At 38.9% G+C, this 22,748-nt stretch overlaps 1 protein-coding gene across 5 annotated transcripts; it reads left to right on the forward strand.

Moving 5' to 3' along the window:
- Positions 1–1,954: 1,954 nt before the first annotated feature.
- On the forward strand, positions 1,955–22,748 carry si:ch211-191i18.2 (uncharacterized protein LOC564095 homolog). Of its 5 annotated transcripts, XM_044138900.1 has the most exons (7): positions 1,955–2,367; positions 6,918–6,963; positions 7,172–7,437; positions 17,544–17,627; positions 17,752–17,927; positions 19,753–19,847; positions 21,827–22,748. In XM_044138900.1, exons 3-6 carry the CDS (start codon positions 7,368–7,370, stop codon positions 19,813–19,815), a joined length of 393 nt encoding a protein of 130 aa, XP_043994835.1. In that variant the 5' UTR covers positions 1,955–2,367; positions 6,918–6,963; positions 7,172–7,367; the 3' UTR covers positions 19,816–19,847; positions 21,827–22,748. The 5 variants fall into 5 exon arrangements, with proteins under 5 accessions (XP_043994835.1, XP_043994833.1, XP_043994831.1 ...); XM_044138898.1 differs by lacking the exon at positions 6,918–6,963 and having other exon boundaries at positions 7,269–7,437; XM_044138897.1 differs by lacking the exon at positions 1,955–2,367 and having other exon boundaries at positions 6,041–6,963; positions 7,269–7,437.

Consider the following 22,748-nt stretch of genomic DNA (forward strand, 5'->3'; position numbering starts at 1 on the left):
GGTGAAGGCGGAGCTTCTTTCCTTCCTTCCTGTCTCAGTGTCTGGATCTGTGATGTTCTGATTGGCTGTTGCGTCTCCAGGCCCGGTGGTCCCAGCTGGTTGCTGATGGAGGCCTGGATGGGCTTGGACTGGACCAGTTGGCTCTGACGTTGGCCTGCTGGCTCAGTGAAGTCTGCTCCACTCTGAACGCGCAGACCGACGTCCTGCGCAGGTGAGAACACCTGATGATGACATCACAGTCCTTAAAGGCCATTTTAAACGTCTTTATTTGGATTTTATGGGATTGACCAAAAGACGCCTAAAAGACGATGCATGATGGTATTTTTCAGATACAAATAAATATCTGATAAGTGTGGCATGGGTTTGAATTTGGAAACTCATAACAAATATTAATGAACGATAAATTATTCCGGATAAACAAAAATATTGTTTTTGGACCATTCTCACCAATATTCACAGTAATTACATTTAATCATGTTTTCAAATGTATGTATTGATTCTCTCAATGAATAAACAGTGGAGAAAATAGTAAAAATAACAATATGGACAGTTTAAAAAAAACTATTTATTGGAATTTATTATAAAAACAATTCATCAAATTTATTTTTATCATGAGAGAAAATTTATTATAATAAATAGTAAGTAATAAATACCCTTACCTATTAGGAATACATTAAAAGACAAATAATTAAATTTCTTTTTTTAAATAAGAAAAGCATTTGTAGCCTAAAATACAACAGAAAAAAATTCAAATATACGCCACACTTTTCAGATTTTTTTTGAGATTTTTAAAACATTTTCTTTTTGTTTTCATCACTTAAAATACATTTAAGTGGAATCTCTTCACAAAATGTGAACAACTTTAAAAGTGTGAAAACTTTTTCAGAACCCTGAAACTTTTACTCACGGCCTCTTTACTCTTCGACCTCCTTCAAGGTCGTTCACGTTAGCATGCAGCCTGCAGCACCTGGAGAACCAGGGAGAGGCGGCGAGGATGATCACAACTCTGACCGAAGTGCTGACCCAGCCTCTCGACTATGGATCACCAGAACCCGGACCACAACAAGAGCGTTTACTGGAGCGGACTCCTCTGCCGCTGCTGGTGATCAAGGAGGAGAAGACTAACGGTTGGGATGAAGAGGAGAAGCAGGCAGAGGTTGGCAGCCTGTCCGCCCTGCGGCAGGTGTTCAACAGCGAGAGCGACGCTGAGTCGTTTCACGGCTTCGCCGACGTCTGATTCTGCACCACACGTCGTATAAAGAAACTGCTGCATCCGGAGCCTCTGATACGTTTAGAGATGCTAATAAATGCTACTGATACAAAGCTAGTCGAAGGAAAACCGGAAATACTGTGTTTTTAAGGTGAAAAAAACTTTATAGATCATTAACGACACTGAAATGTAAAAACCAGAAATGATCAGAAACCTCAACATCAACTAATAATAAATCATGAAAAAGAACCTAATATTGATTCTGAAGCTCAGAATGGAAACATGAGTTTTCACTGCATAATTATTAAAAATGTAAAGTTGTAACTCTGCTGGGATTTTTTCTCACTGCTGCTTTGTAAAATAAACCTTATTTTTGTTACTTTTTTACTGTAACATGAATTATGTGATGTTTTTTCTAGTAAAATAAAGGAAGCTATGTTCAAATTGATGTCACTGACTCACTAAATTGTTCAGAACTGAATGAGACTAGTAAAATAAAGGAAGCTATGTTCAAATTGATGTCACTGACTCACTAAATTGTTCAGAACTGAATGAGAATTTATATAAGGTGTCAGTGAAAACTTAAAAAGTCTTAATTTTATGTATTTAATATTAAGTCATTTAATCGTTTTACATGTTGTCATGACAGGACTATTTAATCTCGTGTAATCTGTAGGGTTTATTTCTTCCTGGATTTTTCTGTCAGGCAAACGGTTGAATCGCGCGCATGCGCAGAAGCATGGATTGCGTTCTGCGAGTCGGAAGCGGTTGAGGCTACGATTAACTAGCTGCTAACTAGCTAGTTAGCTATCTGTTTTGCTTTTACTGAGTTAAGTCCAAATGTGTCGCCAATTGGCTGGACGACGTTAGCCATTATGTTACCAAGGGCCACAAACAAACCTCAGAAATGTCACTTGATCTCCTTGAGTGGCCAAAGCTTCCCAGAAAATAGTCGCCGTTGCTACCACAGTTAGCACTGGCCTAAGAACGACACAAACTCTTAAAATCGGAGGTTTAGTGGATTTTAAACTCAGTTGTCAGGCACTATTTTTTTCATTTCAAGAAAGTTGTTAATATGGAAAAAAGGAAAGCTAGCAGAACATGGAACCGAAAGAGAAGTCAAAGATGCAGCTATGATGGTGACAAACTTCAATTAAGTAAGAATGTGACAAGATCTAAATTAATCTATCTGAATATATGTGGCTAAATGGTTTTAAATTTGAGTTCTGAGTTGGTGAAACATATAGAAACCCTGTATTAACTTTAGTTTTACACATTTAGCTTTACACACTGAGGGTAACTTAAATGAACTCAAATCCGTTAGATTTTTGTTGTGAACGTGTCCTTCATTCCTATTGGTGCTTAAATATAGAACCATGAGAACAGAACCCGTTTCCCAGCATGTCCACCAGCACCAGCGCTTCGCACCCTTTCACCCCCCAAGGACGGCTCTGATCAGCGGGGGGGATGCAGGATTTCAGGACCTTGACTGTCCTCTGTTTAAATTTAGATTTAGGACAAAGACCAGACCTTGCAAATCCCACTCGGGCCGAGTGGGATTTGCACTCGGCCCGATGTCATCGTGAACTCTGACCTCTGACCGGCACATCTGGAAACTGTGTATTTATCAGAAGGCCGATTAGCATTCATTAGCATCTGTTAGCCTCCCTCTGAGCAGCATTAGCATGTTAAACTGTTGCCCAGCGTGCAGTCTGAGGCTAAAGGAGTCCAGCAGAGGATCAGAGCAGAAAAATCAACCGTTTCAGAGTCGATTACAGCAGCTTTGATGTTCTGACTCAGTTTATCCCGAGCTGCTCCTCACTAGTTTACATGTCAGCCACAGCAAAACGTCGATCAAACAGCTGAGCTGCGCCATGCTTTAATCTGATCATCGCTGCTGACCCATCAAAGATAAAACCTTTTTAATCTGGGATAATTAAGGAGGAAATGTCTGCACAACTCAACTGTCTGTTTGAGCTGGAAAAAAGGGAAAAATTAAAACACTGGGTTGTTCTCTCTGCCACTGCGTCGTCTGAGCAAGCCTCTCTGTGCTGTGTGTGACAAATAAGAAATCAGAATTTAATCTGAGTTAATCCAGCTCTCATTCCAGATTACAGTCTGAACTGATTGGAGCTTTAGAGGGGGAGCAGCGAGAGACGGAGACAAGCAGGAATTTAATGGGATTCTGACAATATTACACTAACTACTGGTGAGGAACCATTAAATATGCTGATAAATATGGAGGTTAACGGTCTACTCAAAGTACCCAGGTGTTGAGGGGCCAAAACAAACCCAAATCATCACTCCTACACCACCGTGCTTTATTGTTAGTGTGATCCAGAAATTGTGTTGTTCATTTAGGTCAGACTATGTGTACCTAAACCTAAAACCTGAGCCTGTTCTTTAAGTAACAAATAACTTCTCACCAAGAAATAGGAGCTGGCTTTAAGCTAATAATTGCTTTTTTAAAGTACTAGTTCCATTGGCAGATTATTTCTCTTACAACAAGACATTTTTCCTTCGTTATAAGTGGAATAATCTTCCAGTGAAACTAGAACTGGTTGCTAGGTGACGGGCTGGGCTTGGCGTGGGTTGCTAGGTAACAACGCAGTGACGAACTAGCACTTCTTTCATAAATATTAATAAATTATTGACTTAAAACAAGCTCCTATATCTTGCTGAAAAGTTACTTGTAAGTTAGTTTTGTCTTATTTCAAGTGTACGAAGATATTTACACTAGAAAATAGACCAAAAACACATCGTTTGTGTTTTTGTAGTGTTTGGATACCATAATCGTTAGGGACACTACTTTGGCTGTTTCAAATGCCAGGAAACCTCAAAGTCTTAATATTTCAGAAAATCTTAACATGTATTCTGATGTTACATGATAATTCCTAATAAATTTATGATAATCACTGAAAACTTTCTGAGTTTTCTGATAAATCCTGGCAGTTAATGATATTTTCCTGCCCAAACCTGACAGTAGAAAATGTTTGCATTTGACAGTTACTTTTTAATCAAAATTAAGGAATTATTTACGTAATACAATCTTTTTTATCTTGATTAAAAGTTACTTTTAAGTTAGTTATTTGCTATTTTAAGTGCACTGAGATATTTAGATGGAGGAAACTTCAGTCACAAATTAAAAAGGATAAAGTTGAGTCTTTTTTAATACTTTGAACTGGTCCAGAACCAGTTGGACGAGTTGCTCTGAAGTGTTTGTAACCAGTGGACTGAAACAGGATGGAGACCCAACAGTTGTACATGCTTTCCCACTGAGCAAACATTCAGATGTCCTCATGTGGACAGCGGTGACATCACTGCTGAGGTCACCCTGCGGTGGATTTCCCTGAGAACCGACCTGAGTCCATTGTTCAGCATCCAGCTGTGAGCGACAAAACAATGAGCTTTTATTACGCTTTGAAAAGCCACACAGCAGATTTTCTGAGCAGGGTTGTTTTATCTCAGCTCTTACAGGCCGGATCGGTTTAACGACTCAGAAGCTGCTGGTGTCTCGGCCTGACTGAACCTGCGGCGTTGCAGCATCGGCGCTGGAGCGTTGTGCTGCTGTGTGTTTGGAAAGGAGCGGCTGCGGCTTTGAGTTTTCCTGCCCCGCCAAGACAATGCGATGAGGTGGAGGGGGTGGCAAGACCAGACAGGAAAAATCTAATCAGATAAAAAACCTCCAGAGTAGCGCGGGAATTCAGCCACAAGTTCTCTGGATCTGATGCTGATGCAGGAGCTCAGGAGAAATGATCAGCTTTCATACTCAGAAATAACAGCTAACATGTTTTCTGTACTGCAGCTTCCTGCAACAGGCCAAAAACATGACGGTCAAAGGTGACCTTGAACAGAATAGCTTAGGTCAAAACTCTTTCATTAAATTTTTTTGCACAGAATCCTCCTAGATCATGAGATTTTAGTCTGGTCAATTCTGCTTAATTTGAGCTCCTTTCAGAATCAGGGTTATGATAATTTTGGGTTTTTCATTATAGTTTAGTTTAAGTCCATTGTGACTTTTTGTTTGTCTGATTCAGTCAGTTTTAAGTAGTATTTAAAGTTTTGTTTGGTAGTTTTTATTAGTAATTATTAATTAGTTACAGTAGCAGTTTTAGTTTTTTCATACTTTGGTTAATTTTTAGGTGCAGAAGTATTGTGATTTTGTAAACATCGATTAGGTAATGAATACTAAACATAAGATACCATTTTCAAAAAATGATTTCACTTATTGTTGAATAACCAACTGACTGTGGTGTTTTCTCCAAACCGGTGTTTTCTTCCGCCATTTTACAGACTAGCATAAGGATAATTATGGACGGCCGTACTTCGAAGACAGTGCGGAGAAAAAATAAATATATTTCAGATCAGTTTGAATGGCTAATACACAGATACATAAAAACAAAAACGAATGGTATTCAATCTATAATTTCAGTATGTTTTAGATAGTTAATTTTTTTCCCCATTAATTACCAATTTTATTTCAGTTTATTAACAACTACATTTCTAAAGTATTTTTTAATCTAATTGAATTGAAAACAAGCTGAACATGTTGGAGCTCCACTGTGGTTGCTAGGTAACGGGCAGAGCTCCACTGTGGTTGCTAGGTAACGGGCTGGGCTGCTGGATTTGTGACGCTACATTTGGAAGATTTTTGAAACAGCTCTTTTTCCAGGCACTAAAAAACATAAACTTTTTGCCAGAAAACAACTGGCTGGTTTTTAAGTGCTTGGATCGTTTTTAGAAGCAGTAGAAACCATAACAGAAGTACAAAAATGTGAATTTTTTGTAATACGTCCCCTTCAGATTAATGTGACGTCGGAATTGGGCATCAACAGCTGCTGTGTGAATGTAGCCAGGTGTGTTTCCACTGATCATGTTGTTGCACAACTTGACAATTTGAAAATAAATTAGCTTAATTTTGAAAAAATTCACTTTTTGACAAAAACATTTGGCGGTAGCATGAGGCAGTTTGTATTTTTTATCTGTATGAAAATTGGTTTATTTCCCAAAACATCAATGTAAAACATTTTCCACATGATCCAGAAGATCAACCACCAGATGTTGCCACAGGCGGAAACTGCAAAGAGGAAGATGATTTATCGTGTGAACAAACTTATTCATGTGTGATTTTAATTACGTTTCTTACTTAGTGGAAACTCAGCAGTGTTGTTTTTTTTTTTTTTACATCGTTAGTGGAATATAAAGAAAATTTTGTGCACATTTGGATTGAAAACACAGGTACTGTAGTGCTGCATCAAACCTGCAATCTATATGGGCCGCAATCCACCCTGTAGACTATTAATCTCAGGCCCATGTGGGCCCCATATGAGAATGCCGTTCTGCAGGATGAAAGGTCTAGAACTGTATTTCTAGCCTGTCTGAATAAATTACGTTCCTCAGAAACTCATTTTGCAGCCTGATATATTACACATGCTGCCCTTGATGGTCAGCAGTTGTCTAAACTAAACATCGAGGTGCTAATTTTGGTGGTGAAAAGCTCTAAGTGAGGCTGAATATTGATCAAGGGAATGCGGTGCAGCTGCAGCCCGTTTGCATAATCTCAGATCTTCTCATTTTTAATGAGACGAAGGTGTAGCGTTACAACTAATCCCTCTTTTTAAGATTTATACGACACTTTTTAATGGAAAACTAATGTTGTTCTGCACACATGTGGGTTTCATTGTGACATTCACTTTTCTTGTACTAGCTTGTACTTTCTCCCCCGGACGCCTCGGATCCCTGCAGCGCCGGTGGTGAGTGCATGTTTTGCATGACTCACACAGACACAATAGCTGGAGGTAAATATACCAATTTGAGGTTAAACTGGGATTTTCCTCTGACTGAAAGTAAACTAAGGAGGAAACTGATTCCTTATAAGAGGACAATAGAAAACAGAGTGTTTTATCTCTCTGTTTCTGCAGCTCTCGGTGGGTGAAGGTCTCTTTTCTTCATTTTTGGCAGGCTGGGGATAAACTTGGCAGGAAAACCTTTGCAGCCCGATCCCCTCTTCATCTTCTCCTCCCCCTCTCGCCCTCTCTCTCCTCCCCCTTTCCTCTAGATGTGATCATGTTCATTCAGGGTTCAGGCGCTCACATCATCACACCTCTCCGTCCTTTTGTCTTCTGGCTGTCCGCCTCTCTGTCCCTCCATGTGAACGATGTCCAGTCTCAGGTTTCTGTCCGTCCATGGAGGCTCTGTGCTGCTGCTGCTGCTGCTGCTGACGGCCGGTGAGTCTTTTAACTGTTTGAATGTTGCAGCTGTTCGACTTCCTGTTCAGTTGAACTTATTTCACTGCTGAACTGTAATCTGACATGTTAGACCCCCTCTTCTCCTCCTCTTGCTCCTGCTGAAGCCACCAGAGGTCTTCCTCTTTGTTAGGATGACAGATGCATGTTCGCTTTAGACTTTGTGTTTTTTTTACACCATTTAATTAAATTCATATCAATCCAAGGATGTTTGAAAAAATGAACATTTGAGTTTAATAAAATCCATTTAGTAAGTAACCTGTTCATGCAAAAAAAACTGACTAATCTGCTGATGTTGACGCAAAATTCAACTTTTGGGCTCATTCTTTGACGGTTTTTCTTCTCTGTAATTAATATTTTTACTTAAGTGATAAGTAGCAACACTTAAAGTTTCTAGTGCAAATCTCTTAGTGTTCTTGAAATAAGACAAAACTAACTTTTAAGCAGTAGAATCTAGTTTAAAGTAAATTATTTCACTAAGTCATTAATCAACTTTTTTATAAATTTTAAAGAATTACTGACTAAAAACAAACTCCAATGTTTTCCTTAAAAGTTACTTGTAAACAAGTTTTGTCTCATTTCAAGTGTATTAAAATATTACGATTAGAAACTAAACCAAAAATCCTTGGTAAGACTTTGTGTTTTTGCAGTGTACTACTTTCACTGCTGGTGATTTCTAATTAAACCCAGCCTGATTGAAGTTGCAGATTTCACACCAGCGTCTCAGACTGGATGGTTGTGGGAGAAACATTTAATGTTTGCTGTCCTCACAGGCTTGTTTGCTTCCATCTATAATCTAATTAACGTTAACTTTGGTGACTTTCAGAGAGTTTAGGTGGAGGAAATCAGATTATATCCTCAGTATTGACCAAATGTGAAGCAATAGGAATTTTAGAATAAGAACAAGGTTGCAAACGTCTAACTGCAGACATAGGCTGAGTTTGGAAACAGTTCATTAGTGCAGGTGCAGCAAAAGCAAGAAGTTTAAGCATGTTTGTTAAGGCTGTTCAGATTAGTCATCCAGGATGGCTGTGAGTGAACTTGTAGGAGTTTCCTAACTAGATGAAGATGGTATCACACTTCCTCTTGTGATAAAACTAAACTTTATCACTTCTGTTATCAATATTAAATCAATAATCTCAGCATTACCAATATTAAACTGAATAATTACTACAGTGAATATACGCCTTAATGACTTTAACATGTCACAAACAAACAGCTCATAAACTATTTAATAAGTTTTGAATAAGTACTTGGAAGGGCTACTTTTCACCTGTATGTAGCAGCTAGCGCTAACACTTTTTGTTTGTAAATAAGAATAAAAAGTTAAATAAAATTTTCAACCTTGTTATTTTCCAATTCAGATGTAACCATTTTATTTTTGTTTTCCTCCACAGGCCTGCAGTGAGTAACAGTTTTTGTCAGGTCCAACAATTAGCAGCTAGCTTTACTCCAATTTTAATGCTAACTTGTAATAAAACGCTTATAACAAGTTTAAACTTTGCTTTTATCCATTTCCTCTGTTATACCTTCTCAGAGGCTAATATATGTTCTCCTCTATAACAATTAGAGAGAACATTTTTGTTAGCATCTAGCAATTTGTGCTGAAATGCTACGTTAGCTTGTACACAAACTGGAACAACTATAGATTAGTTGTAAGACTCATTTTAATTTTTTTTTCTCTTTTTTATGACAACACAAAAAGCTTAAAATAATGCATTATATTTAGATTGTAATTGTAATTTATTTAAGTAGTTGCCTTTGCTAACATCCAGTAGATGCTAAGTGGGTTGTATTGCTAGCGATAGCTTTGTTTAAACAGTAGCAAATGTTTTGTTAGCAGCTACTAAAAAGCAAAGAGCTTTTAAAAGTGGTAACTTTGTATTGTGAGGATCTTTACCCCTCTTTGTGGCAATGGGGGCAGTTCTCACAAATAATATTTTGCCCTCGTTTTTTGAACTGTTGTTTTGTTAGATGGTTGGAAACAGTTAATTAGCATGTAGCTTTTAGAAGCTAACTTTGTATTTATTTTAATGCTTACTTCACAGATATTAATAAGAAAACTAAGGCTAATTTTAGATTATTAAAAGTTTCATTTTAGCCTTCTTTAGATTAAAATGGATTTTCTCTTAAGTCAAATTAATTTTTTTTTCCTTTTCATTAGCAGTTATGGCTAACAACATTTTTGGCAGCAGTTAGCAGTCACACGTGGTGTTCCATTAAAGTTTGTTTTAACTCAGATCATATTAGCATCTTCAAACGGTTGTTGGGAACAGGAAAGACCTCTGACAGCAGTCAGTTTCACAGCTACCTGAAGAGGTCTCTGACTGAAGACTGTTGTTGTATGACTAACACATGACTGTCCTGACATGCTAACAGCTTAGCTCCCAGGCAGGAGATGTGATATTTTCCAGTAACATGTCCTGGATGACACCGTTGCCACTGCTAATCCACGTCATTTGCTTTTGCTGCTCCCCTTTAAACGTCTGGCTGGTCATGTGGTTAGAAAACCAGGCAGAGACCCTAGAGTCATTATATGATCCTTGTCTATTATGATGGATTTAGAGTCTTAGTTGAGTTAAGCTTTTGATATGCTAATCATCTGCTTCTTGTTGTAAAAACAATACCTTGTTGCCACGGTGACGCATCATAATAACTGTCTAAGAAGAAAAAAACAGGCGAAAAGATGCAATAGTGCAGCAGAAAGAGCAGCATGTTATACAAACTGGAACAAATTTGGTTTTATGTTTGCTTCTTTGTGTTTTTCTCTGCCTTTTTTACACTGGAAAAACTGGTGATGAAATATCCAACATATTATAAAGTTTTGTTCTCAAATGGTTTTCAATTGAAACTAAATGTGCTACAACTGGTGTTTACAAAGACATGGACAACAAGTGGAAACTTGATTACATTTTTGTTTATCCTCCTCTATAAAAAGCTGCCAAGACTGTTTACTAATTCCACTTTTCACCTGCTTGTGTAAAGTTGCTGTGGCGTTTAGTTGCTGTACTCCTCAGCGACCACAGAGGGGCGCTCATGCTCACCCTGAGAGCGTTGGAGTGAGTGAATCCAACATGTGCTCAGCCAGATTTAAGTAACAAAGGCTTCAGCGTCTATTGGTCAGAGCAGCATTTTTTAAAATTTATTCATTCATGCTTCTTCTCAACGGCAACAATCCATCAAATTGCTCTGATGTCCAAATGTGGCTTAATAAGCCGCTTCCTCCCACATGGTTGACCCCTCTCCTCCTCGGGGGTCAGATAAATTGCAGTCGTCATGGTTACGGGGATCAGCGGTGACTGTGCGGGACAGATATGAACAGCTGTCCGCCTAACGTCGGCTCTTTAAGCAGAGCAGGAAGATCCGACGGTCCTTAAAGTGCACACGTTCGGTTTGAGTGTCATTTAATTTCACCCAGGCTGAATGCGTTTTGCTCTCTGAAGTGCGTGGGCGTCGGAGAGTTTGTGTTGTGCAGCTGGTTTTGGTAAAGTTTCTCTCAGGATCATGTGACTTTCCAACAAACACCCCCACACTCTCACAGACCCCCTCAGGCTTTTATTTTTCTGACTTCCTGTCAACTTCCTCCCCCGTTTTTCCTCTCAGCTAAATTCAGTCTCCAATCATCTGCCTTAATCATCGTCCTCGCTTGGTTTACACTTGGTTTTCTTCCCCTGTTCCTCCTCCTCTTTGTCATCTGATTCTTCCCTCTTTTCCCTTGTACTGTTTAGTTTAATTCCCAAAGTCGTCCCTGCCAGGGGCGGTCCTAGCATGTTGGGTGCTCTGGGCGAACTACATTCAGCGCCCCCTTCCTGCTTTTTCAACCAACCAAAAATCATTTAAATTTCTATTTGCCAACAGAAACAGACTTAAAATTTATTTTAATATCTTGTTTGAAAAACATGGAAGTGTGATACAGCGTCAAAAGTGTTAGAAAACATACCTTACATCATATTTGTAAATACCAATTATTGGCGATAGCAGAGGTATTAATATCAATTCAAATTTTCATATTGGTTCATTCCTATTCAATAGGTTATAAAGTAGTTTCTATGAAGTATCCTTATATAATAGATTGATTACAGCAGACTAACATAACTTTCCCAACTAATGTGAATTAATTAAAGGGGATGGATTATGTAAAATTCACATTTTGTGCATTTTTGTAGTTCCATTTGAGCCTCAACTGCGTCTTAAACAGACAAGTGTTTAAATAAAACCACACACACAGTTTTTGGCAATCAGTGACTTTTTTGGTGTCTGCTTGGAATGTAACAAATCAGGGTTAGGCTTAGGGTTACCAGTGCCCCTTTACCTAGCAACCACAGCAAAGCCCAGCCCATTACCTAGCAACCCAAGTGGAGCTCCAGCATGTGTGGAGTTGGGGGGCGGCATGGAAAGCATCAGCTTATTTGGATTTAAAGTGACACGAGGCCCTAAAACAACTCAAAATAGGCAGAACTGACCAAACTCAAATCTCATTATTTAAGAATAATTGTGTTCAAAAAATGTAATGAACATGTTTTACATAGAATAGAATAGAATAGATTTTATTGATCCCTTAGTATAGGTCATAAACCTATACTAACCTGCTCAAGGAAGCACAACAGATCAACTTGAAGGGGTTGTTGTAATGACATGACAAAACAAACAAGCCTACATATTTTCCAATATTTTTAAATATTCTTCAAGCAACACCTCTATTGCCATTATTATTTCCATAATTAATAGTTTTACTTTATTATCTTGTTGTTTACTTTGACAAGAATTTAAATATTTAAAACTGTAATATTTTATTCTGAAAACCAAATCTGTCATCCTAAGCAGCTAAAAGCAAACAACAAAGTTCCTGCCGCCCAAGACGGGAAGCCGCCCTGGGCAGCTGCCCATGTTGCCCATATTAGTATTGATCCCAGCCCTGTTGATTGACAGCTGATGTCATTTGTGTGTGTGGGTCAGCTGGGTTTCATTTCCTCGGCTCCGTGTGTGACTGACAGGCGGTCAGAGACGACACACTTCCTTTTTAATCATTATTAGCAGCCCATCAGTCAGCCGTGAGTTTTGATATCCCAGTGGGGACTTTAAAACAACCAAACACGTCCCACTTTGCCAGGTCAGACCGAGGTTTACGAGCTGGGGTGGCTTCATGTCAGCGCTGCTGTCTGAGTGATGGTTGGTTTAGAAAGTCTCACAGAAACACAGCAGGAGTCCTCTTAGGGTCCAATCAACACAAAACCAAAATATTCACTCCAAACGCTCCGCTGCGTCGTCCAGCGGGATGTTTCCGATTGTTTCTGGTCAGGATAATTTGGGGAGATAGCATCTTTAATTCCATGTAAAAGAGCAGGTGGGAAATGTTGGCCGACAACGAACCAGATCAGATTTGACAGATTAAGGATGGCAGATTAGGGACATTTGACCTCATTCGCTGAGTCGCTCTTGTATGTTTGTGAGCATCAGTTTGGGTTTCAGGCTGCATATTTAAAAAGAAGCTCCACTACACTTTTTGGTCAATTTGTTATACTTTTATGTGTTTTTTACATGTTGCCATGGTGAAATATTGATTTATTTTAACACTTTTTAAATAATTTCACTAAATTATCCTGGAAAATATATTTAATTTGTCCCTCCAGGATGTTGCAGTGTTTCTTTTTTGTGATTGTTGCGGCACAAAATTGCTAATTTTGTTGCATCTTTCAAAATGTTGTGGTCAAAGTTGCTCTTTTCTTTGCAATGACATGGTTTCACAAAAAGGTAAAAACACAGTAAAGGTTTTAGAAGATAATTCACATTTGTGTTGCTGGAAGTGAAAAAAAACCTTTTATAGATTAACAAAATGGAAAATAATTGTCCCAAGATGTTAAATTACTGCAAGCATTGAGGCAAACCTCATATTAGTGTCTGTTTTATCAAAATATTACCCGTTTAATTTATTATTGTGTAATATTTTTACTTTTGCGCTTTTAATTGGGGAGAAAAAGCTAATTTTGGCCCCTGAGGATTTTCATATAAGGGATTTTGGCCCTTGGTGCAAAAAGGTTTGGACACCCACTGATGAGTGAATTTACATTAATAGTTGCATCTCATTTAGGAGCTTCCTGTAATGCTTCAGTCAGAGGTATAAAATGTGCAGTAAGCTGAATAAATACTAAACGTGTTTAACCTTCATGTTTAAAAGCAGCTGACGGGTTTTGTTATGTCCATGTTATGGTTGAGTCAGTAGCATCCTGGGAAAAACGTTGCTCTTTTATCTGGAACAACTGCAGCCAAAATATCTTCTCTGTAAAGCGTTCGCTCTGTTCAGCCTTGAGGGGAAAGGTGAGCCGCTCAGATTAGAAGTGGTGCAAGAAAAGAACCAGCCAAGGTAATTTAGGCATCTGGTGGGGATGCCTTCCAGATGTCCTCCACAAGAGGAGGCCTGGAGCGCCAGGAGAGATCATATCTCATGGCCGGCATGGGAACGTCAAGATCCCCCCCACAGAGCTGGGAGAAAAGGCCTGGAGGAGGGAGTTCATGGATCAATGCTCCATTCCCCACTGAGCCCCACAGATAAGGGCAGGAAGATGGATGAGAGGATAGAGAGCGTGTTGGTGGAAAGGTGGGACATTCCCGATGCTCACTCCAGTCCTCATTCAGGGACAGAGCTTCAAAAGGACGTTTGAGGGCTGAGGTTTTACGGTCTGGGGTCCGAGTCCTCTGCGCGTGTTTGTGTTGTACAGCAGGAAACAGGAAAGAGAAAAGGCAGCAGGAAGCAGAGTCAGGACTCACCTGCAGAGCCTGCAGCTGTTTTTACGCTTGAGTCACATGGTAAAAGTAGCGGAAGAGTCAGAGGACGAACAGGCATCAGGGTAGCAAACAGCAAAACATCCTGGATGATCATCAGATCATCTGCATAGAGCAGAACAAGGGAGTCAAATTCAAAATGAGCTTTTCTCCTCCAATCAAAAACATGAAAAAAATATTTATCCACACAACAATAAATAAAATCAGTTACATTTGAATGAAACCAACATTAATATGACATTTTCTACATTTATTATACATTTTGAGTCAATTGCATTTATTTTATTGGTCTATGAAATTCTTTGTATTGTATGTTTTACATTTTATATAAACCTGTCCTGGAAATCTCATCCTAGAACTATGTTTTTGTTGTTTTCCAGACACCGAAATACATTAATTTATTTCCATAAAACGACTGGAAGGATTTCTAAGCGCTTGGGCTTTTTTTTTAGAGGCAGTAGAGACCAAAAGGGAAGTGCAAAAATGTGCAAAATGTGAATTTTTGCCCTTTAAGGTTAATCACCTGCTGACTAATAAACTGACCCTTCAAATGCACCTTTTAAAACTGTCACAATGAATCACAAACATAACGTTTCCACATCTAATGCAGTTCCTGAACCTTTATTTTCACCATTAAAAGAGCCAACAGCATCAATATGTTTTGTTTATTCACATTGATGGACAGTAAAATCCAGATAAAAGCCGAATAAATCCTGTTTCTCAGGAGGAGGGACACTTTAACTGCCTCTCTGAGGCCTTATCAGTCACTACGATGGGCTTAATTCACTAGAGTTATGATGTGAAGCTCCAACGAAGAGAGGAAACGTTTTCCCAGGAACGTCTCTGAGGGTCTCTGGAGCGGCTGATGGATGTGAGGGAGGAAGACGAGGGTCCTGAGGGAGCAGCTTTCCCATCAGACCCAAGCTGAAGGGTTTTCTCATCACTGTGTGTCCACTCCTAAAACATCTCTGTTAATGGGTGATCTGTGTTTTTTCACCCACCTGCTCCAGTGCGTTTCTACTGGAGAATCAGCGCCACCTGCTGTTTGTCCACTTTGATGCAACCAGCAGCAGTGGGAGGAAACCGGCTTTAATTTATGTTTACTGGGTTTTTGGTGGCCAACCAACACAAACTAACCCATAACTGAGGCATGGAAGAGAAAATAACGCTTCGCCTTCATACTCTGGAGAACCGCCGTCCACTGGACTTACATCTGCCAGCATTTTGATCTGATGACGCTGAAAATACAGTTTCTAATTGCTGTGATTCCTTCCAAATGTCATGAAAATTGTGAGCAAACTTTTAAAATGTCACAAAAAAGAGGAAAAGTGAAATTTAGGCATGTTTTCATCTACCAGGCCTGTCACAACATTGTTACAGAAGTTATTGCAACAATCAATAATATTCAAGTACTATAACAATATTAGCATAAATAATTCAACAACTCAAAGATCAATAAACTTTAAAATCTAATGAACATTTAAAACTGACACTGGAAGACATTTTAAGTATCCAAAGTAAATAAACAAAACAGAAACAATAAATAAAATGGATTATGAACAAAATCTTCCACCAAAACAGCAGACTGAAGATTTTTATCATCCAATTTTTTGGTAAAAGAAGAGAGAAAAAAGAGAAACATGTTAAATCACTCAAAAGGAAATTACTGAGTTTGTTTTAATTGATTATGTGATTAATTATCATGGCAGGTCTACCAGCAACCCAAAGCGACGCTACGCTTGTCTGTAACAAACAGGTTTCAAACCAGCCTGGACCACACGCTAGAAAACAGAGAGAGGATTCAGGACTGGGTTTCTGTCAGGAAAGTTTTAACTTTGTGTTTTCTTTTAACTTGAACTCATTAACCTGTGAGAAGCTCAACAAACCTGAGATGTAATTTAATGTTTGTAAACTTCTTAATGAGGGCTGGACAACAAATCAATAGCAATAGATATCACAACGGATCAATGGATAATCCCTCTGATAGAATATTCAGTGTTCAGTAAAGCTAGGTTGGTGGAATCAACTCATTCATTCTGTGGTTGCCTAGCAACTCTCGCACCCTTTGGTTACCTAGCAACAACCTGTTGAGTAACTTTCACAGTAGTTCATAACTACTACTCATAACTGCTTAAAAATAAAAAAACAACGGCGTGGAATGAAAACTGGATGAAACAGGGAAGTTAACGCCACCAGTTTGGAAATATTTCAGATATTTAAAACAAAAAACTAATCAACAATTATTGATATTCACTGATATGAAGTGTTTACATCAAGATATGTTTTTCAGCCCTAATCTGAATTTCAAGGTTTTAAAGAATATTTTCTCCTTCAAATATAAATATTGTTGGTAGTCAGAGGACAAGAAAGGTTTAGTCTGATGTGATATCAATGAGAAAATGGTGCAGTTGTTCAAAGTATCAGATTTCAACAGTTTTATCTACTCAGTTGTGGACCAGAACAATGTGCGTTTAAGTTGAAAAAGCCCACTGTTTCACTTTCTCTCTGTTTGAAATTTAAGAAAGTGAGAAATGAGTGAAGGGCAAAGGAGGAGAAAAAAGGCTGCATGAAATGTGAGCAAGAAGGATTTTAAGAAAATCTGCCAAAGCAACTGGTTGCATTTATGGCTTTGGAAAATCTCTGGGCGACACAAAACTACTTCAGTTCAGCCTCAGTTGAAGCAAAAGCAAATGAAAACTAAAGGAGTTTAAACCTAAGTAGCTAAATTAAAACCAAGAATCACTCGGTCTGTTTATCTGGGCTGTTTGGTTTAGCTGGATATCTTTTTAACTGTCTCTGCCAGACAACAGCAGTACCTCTGTTTCACAATAAAATGGAAACATGCACAGAGTTTATGTGAAGCCAAAGTATTCACAAACTCCCCACAGACTCTGCTGCAGGCTGCTGGAAAACAGCTTATGCACATGCACATATAGAAAACTAAAAAAAAAAAAAGAGAGAGAAACATTAATAGATCGTCTCTGGTGGTAAAAGTTCAACTATAAATGCTTAAACAAGTTCTTTATGCTAAAATGTCAAGAGATTAAGTATTGGTTAGTTTGTTACTGATGAGCCATAAATGCAACGGATGGATGGATGGATGGATGGAAAGAAGGATGGATGGATGGATGGATGTTTTATTAGTTTCTAGTTTTAATATTGAGATAATTTTTCCACTAACTGTGAGAGAAAGTAGAGACTTAATGTTGACCTCTGAGTTCGTTGACCTCTGAGTTTGTTGACCTCTGACCCCGTTACAGAATGCTGATGGAAGCAGCAGCCTGTTTAACGTTTTAATGTGTTTCCAGTTTGTGAGGCTGAGTACTACAGCGACTCCACGACGCCTTCAGAGTACGACTTCGACAACTCCACCATCGAGTACAGCTTCTTCAGTGAGTCCCGCGCTCAACCGTGTGGTTTCTCCATCTGAAACTGCTTCAACGGACTGATTTTAGGACGTAAATAGCATCTCAGGTGGAGGAATGAAACCCCTGCTAATGGCTGCTCTCCTCCCAGGTAACAGCAGCATTGAGGAGCTGGACAAGTTCATCGATGGGATGATAGACGAGGAGGAGGAAGTAGAAGAAGAAGAAGTGACTTTCACTACAGCAGCTACATCCAGGGAAACCACAGAGCGAGGCGGGTCAAGAGGGGGCAGTGTTGGTAGCAGCGCCTCTCTTCCTGTTTGTCTGGTAAGACATCAGTCTGAGTTTCATTTGGTTCCACTTCAATGTTTTTCAATCACCAAATGTACGTTAATACTAACAACATTTCAGAAAAACATCGTCATCCTATAAACTTGACTTCCATCAAGCCAACATAGAAACCATGTAGTCTGGCTAAAAAACCCAGAGAAAAATATTCTGCTTTTAAAAAATTAAAGTCAATTTGTTCACATTAATGGAAACTGATCTTCTGAACTTCCTGAAGATGCTGATTCTGACTCAAACCTCAGTCTCCACTCGAGCTTTTTGTTTCCTCTCAATAGTTTTTTTTTATTTTCTTGAATCCAGCAGCAAAGACAAACACGAAGCGCAGCAGCAGACGATCCGGATCAAAGCTGCGATCCGTCTGATGTTATTCTTTAAAGTGCAGATTCAGCATGCAGGTGGCTTCTGTTAACATGGAGAGTCCATCTGCTTTCTGTGAGAGTGGACCCGATCTCTGCCAGCATCAACAAACACAGCGCTCCTCTGGACCGGCCAAACAAATACAGCCGAGTGGTTCAGCCCGACACGGAGGATCGGGGCTGAAAAGAACAAGCAGGATGAAGGAGATGGAAACGTTGCTGTTTATTTTAAGTATAAGTGACCCTGATTGAGTCTGAAGTTCTTCTGGGTTGAATCAGTGTGGGGTTCGGTGTCGTCTCAGGAGAAACGGTTCTCATTGTTCAGCTTAAGAACCGGCATAAACATCTTCAGGCTGTCGTCTTCACCACAAAGGCAGAAAAATGGAGTTCAGGGACAGTTTTTAAAACCTCTGACGTGACAATTTAATTATACTTTTCCTCTCAACAAAAGACAGAGTTTTGTCTCGTCTAAATGGTTTTACCTCCTGCAGACTGTAAGAAATCTGGACTGAAGCAGTCATAGAACCATTTCAGTTTTGTATATAAAAGCTGATGAAGACTCAATATAAACCCAGTGTTGATGGGGGGTAAGAATGTGTTTACATACTTTAAAGACATTTCTCACTGCTGCATTTAACTCACAGTTGGAGACGTTCCTGAGGCGGCCAGCAGGGGGCAGACTGTGAACACACTGCTAACATTAAAAGTGACATATTACTCTTCCTTATATATAGGATATACAAAACATGTTCATTACATCTTTTAATGTCTGATCATTAAAAGACGGTCAGTTATTAACTGATTATTTGGTTCTGAATATTTTCAGCTCATTCAGAATGAGAAGTTTTTAGGGCGTCTTGTCACTTTAAATCCAATAAATTTCTGTTGGCCCCGCCCCTCACCTCCACGTTTACACTGGCACAGGAAGTGGCATTGGTAGAGCTTCCTGCCACCAACAGGACTGCAGAAAGAGGTTTCTGGAAGGAAAGTCAACAACAAAGCACTTGTGTTTTCCACCAGCTTTCGAACAAGGCAAAGAAAAGTAACCAAACGTGCTGGAATTTTGGTAGGGTTGCTAGGCGACGGGCTGGGCTCCTCTGGGGTTGCTAGGTAACGGGCCGGGGTCACAAACTTCTGAATGTGACTAAACATTCAGAACGTTCTTGAAACCACTCACTTTCTAGAGACCAAAAAACATAAACTTGTTGCCAAAAACTAGCTGGGTGATTTTTTAATCACTTGAACTGATTTTAGAATCAGTGGAGACGCAAATGAAAATACAAAAACGTGCAAAAGGTGACATTTTTATTAGAGGTTCTCATTTAAGTCTCCATTATCCCAATTTAGGGACTCTATACCCACATTTTACTGTTACTGTATTTGTTGGGCTACGTTTCCACCTCATGATTGTTTTTGGGTTTCACTGATGATGCGTTTACTGTCTGCAGGAACTCACGAAGCTGCTCTGGACGTCGATGATTCTCGTGGTTCTGAACTTACAGCAGCTGTGACACAAACTGATGGAGGAAACGTAAACGTCCAGGTGAAACACAAACATGAGACAGACACAGAAAGCATTGTGCATAAGTTTTAAACCACCTTTGGTATTTTTAAACAGTTTGATCTGAAACGACTTACAGACGTTTTCATCAACTTTCTCCAGTTTAACTTTTTAAATCCTTTTGTGTCCAGTGCTATAATGGGACATGAATCACAGGAAAACCAAAGAATAAATGTAAAGGAACAGAAACCCCTGACACAAGACCTGCATCCCAGATTTTATCTTAATGTGATTTGTTTGGAAAAAACAGCCCAGGAATCACCGTTAGAGTTAAAAAATAACATTTCTTCTATGTTTTTAAAGATAAAGAAATTGTGGCTAATTTCTGAGCCACTTTTCACTCACATGTCAACATGAGAACAAAAAAATTAGGAAATTTAATACTATTGTAAATAAGATTGTATCCTCCAACTTTTGCTGAATCGTGTTTTTCTGTTTTCATAATTAGCTTTATTTACATTCTGGTTTTCATCTGTTTTCTCCACAGCAGAAGAAGAAACATACATTTCAGGTTTAAATGGCTCATGACAGACTTTGTTTATAGATCATAATTTAACCTCTGGAGCTCCAGGATGAATTCATTATGAAGAACAAATGTGTTCCCACAGTTATTCTGCTTTGTTTCAAAAACCTTTCCAGTCTCCCAGAGGGAAACGCTCTCCCACTCAACATGAAGCGGAGAGAAGCAGACATTTTAAATCCACAAACATTTCTCTGGAAACAATTAGTTCAAACATCAAAACACATAATTTAGCTCAACATTTTTGGCACCAATGGGGTTAACCTACAAGGATCTCGGATCATCCACAGGAACTCGGCAATAATTAAAAAATAAACATTTGAACATCGATATCTGCAGGAAGTCACTGAATCTTTGACCTGAATCAGAGGAGGTCGTCTTTCTCTGTTGGGTTGGACCGATAACAAAAAGTCATTTTATAGATGAAAAGTCTAAATGACTAAATGTTTCTCTGCATCTAATTAGTTCATGGTGCAGTTACCATTTTGAGCAGACAGATTCCCTTTTTGAACAAAAACCGTTGCTTTTCTCGACATTTAGAGAAAAAAACTATCAGATTCAAGCTGCTGCATGAAATGAGACTCAAACAAAAGTTTGTCTGCAGCTGCGGGAAACGAGACATGTGGCCGATGTTCAATTCAACCTATTATCTCACCTTCCAGCTCAGGTCCCACATCATAAAACGCTGTTATTATGCTGTGATTTATGCTATTAGCTCAAAAGCTAATTAGTTTATAAGCTAATAGTTTTGTTATTAACTTCAGAACTAACTAGCTCGTAAGCTAATAATAAAAATCACATCCAAATTATCCGTGGAAACGAAGCCTATCTGTGAATTTTCAGCTTGGGAAGCTAAACTATGTAGATGCAGTTCTACTTGATACAATCCAGGAGTTTTTCCTTGGTTCTGATCAATCCAGGAGTTTTTCCTTGGTTCTGATTAGCTATACCTCAAAATGTGAAGATAAGTAGATGTTAGCGTTTGTGGTGGTGCTAAGACGGTTTCCACTGAGCACATTAAGGCACATTTAATTCATTTAAATCTGCAGTTACAGTGTTTTTAAAGGGGATCTCAGGTATTTCAGCTAGGTTTAAGAGGCTGTAGCTCTAAATACTGGGATCCACTCAAAATACAGCATACAAGTAAAACAAGCTAAATAGTTCCAGACTAAACAAAATTCAGATCTGGCGATCCCCAAGGCTCAGTCATCGGTCCTCTGATATTTAAGATAAATACGGTAACTCGAGCAAGCTAACGACAGACATGTGCTCAATTGAGTATTTTTGACAAAGTAGTGCACCATATTAGCTTAAGTTTGTGGAAAGTACGCAGTGCATGACTCCTTAAGTTCACGTATTTTCCTGTTTATACGTTCATCTACTGTGAACGTGGCTGAAGCTTCAGCTGATGGTTTTCTGATGGACTGTTTGTCTCTTCCAGGTCTTGGCGGGTCCGCTGAATCACCTGAAGCGCAGCGGGTTGGGTCCGTTTGAAGTCGGCAGAGGCTGAGCCGCCCTGACTGGTCCAAACATGGCTGCCCTTCGCTCTGATTGGACGCCTGCCAAGCCAGACTCTGAACTCGACTCCAAACAGACTGAACTGCGTCAAACCCTGAATCCTTTCAAAGGGAATCCGCCTCATTTTGGGAGCAACATTTCCTCTTTGTGGGGACATTTTGAAATTTATTTTGGAAATATTTAAAGTATGGATGTCTGATTTTGCCAGAATTTGCTGCGTTAACTTCCTCTAGAAATGAAATTATAACCAAACAAAATGTCTATTTTCAAGTGAAAACATCTGGAATTTATTTTTAATATAACACCAAATGGAGAACCATTGAGATTATTTTCCTCTAAAATACTTTATTTTTACAGTTTTATATCCAGTTTGACCCCAAACAGCACAGCTTCATTATTAAGAACCCAAAGATATATTTTAATATGCCCCACCAAAATATAAATAATTACAATAAAAGCCTTTGTTGTGGTAAAATGTCCCCATCAAACTGTTTCAAGTGGCAAAAAAACAAAATGCTCTAAAAATGCAGCAGCAGAAATGTTCTTATAGTTGTTTCACAAATACAGAAACAAGGTCACAAACATAAAAAACAGAAAACAGAAAAGAGCCAAAGAGCTTTTTTTATTGCCTCTTAATGTGAATTTTTGTTATGATGTTTTAATTCAGGAGCCAAATGCATCAAACCATAAATACGAGCACAGTAGCAAGAACTTCTGTAGTCACTGTTTTCCCCGCTCATTATGAAGCTTTGCACACCTGCACAGGTCTGACCTCTGACCTTTCGTCTAAATAAAGACTTTCACTTTGTTTGCAATGCAAAAAAATAAATAAATACATACATGTA

This window comes from Gambusia affinis, linkage group LG14 (assembly GCF_019740435.1).
Source record: "Gambusia affinis linkage group LG14, SWU_Gaff_1.0, whole genome shotgun sequence".
Taxonomy (NCBI): Eukaryota; Metazoa; Chordata; class Actinopteri; order Cyprinodontiformes; family Poeciliidae; genus Gambusia; species Gambusia affinis.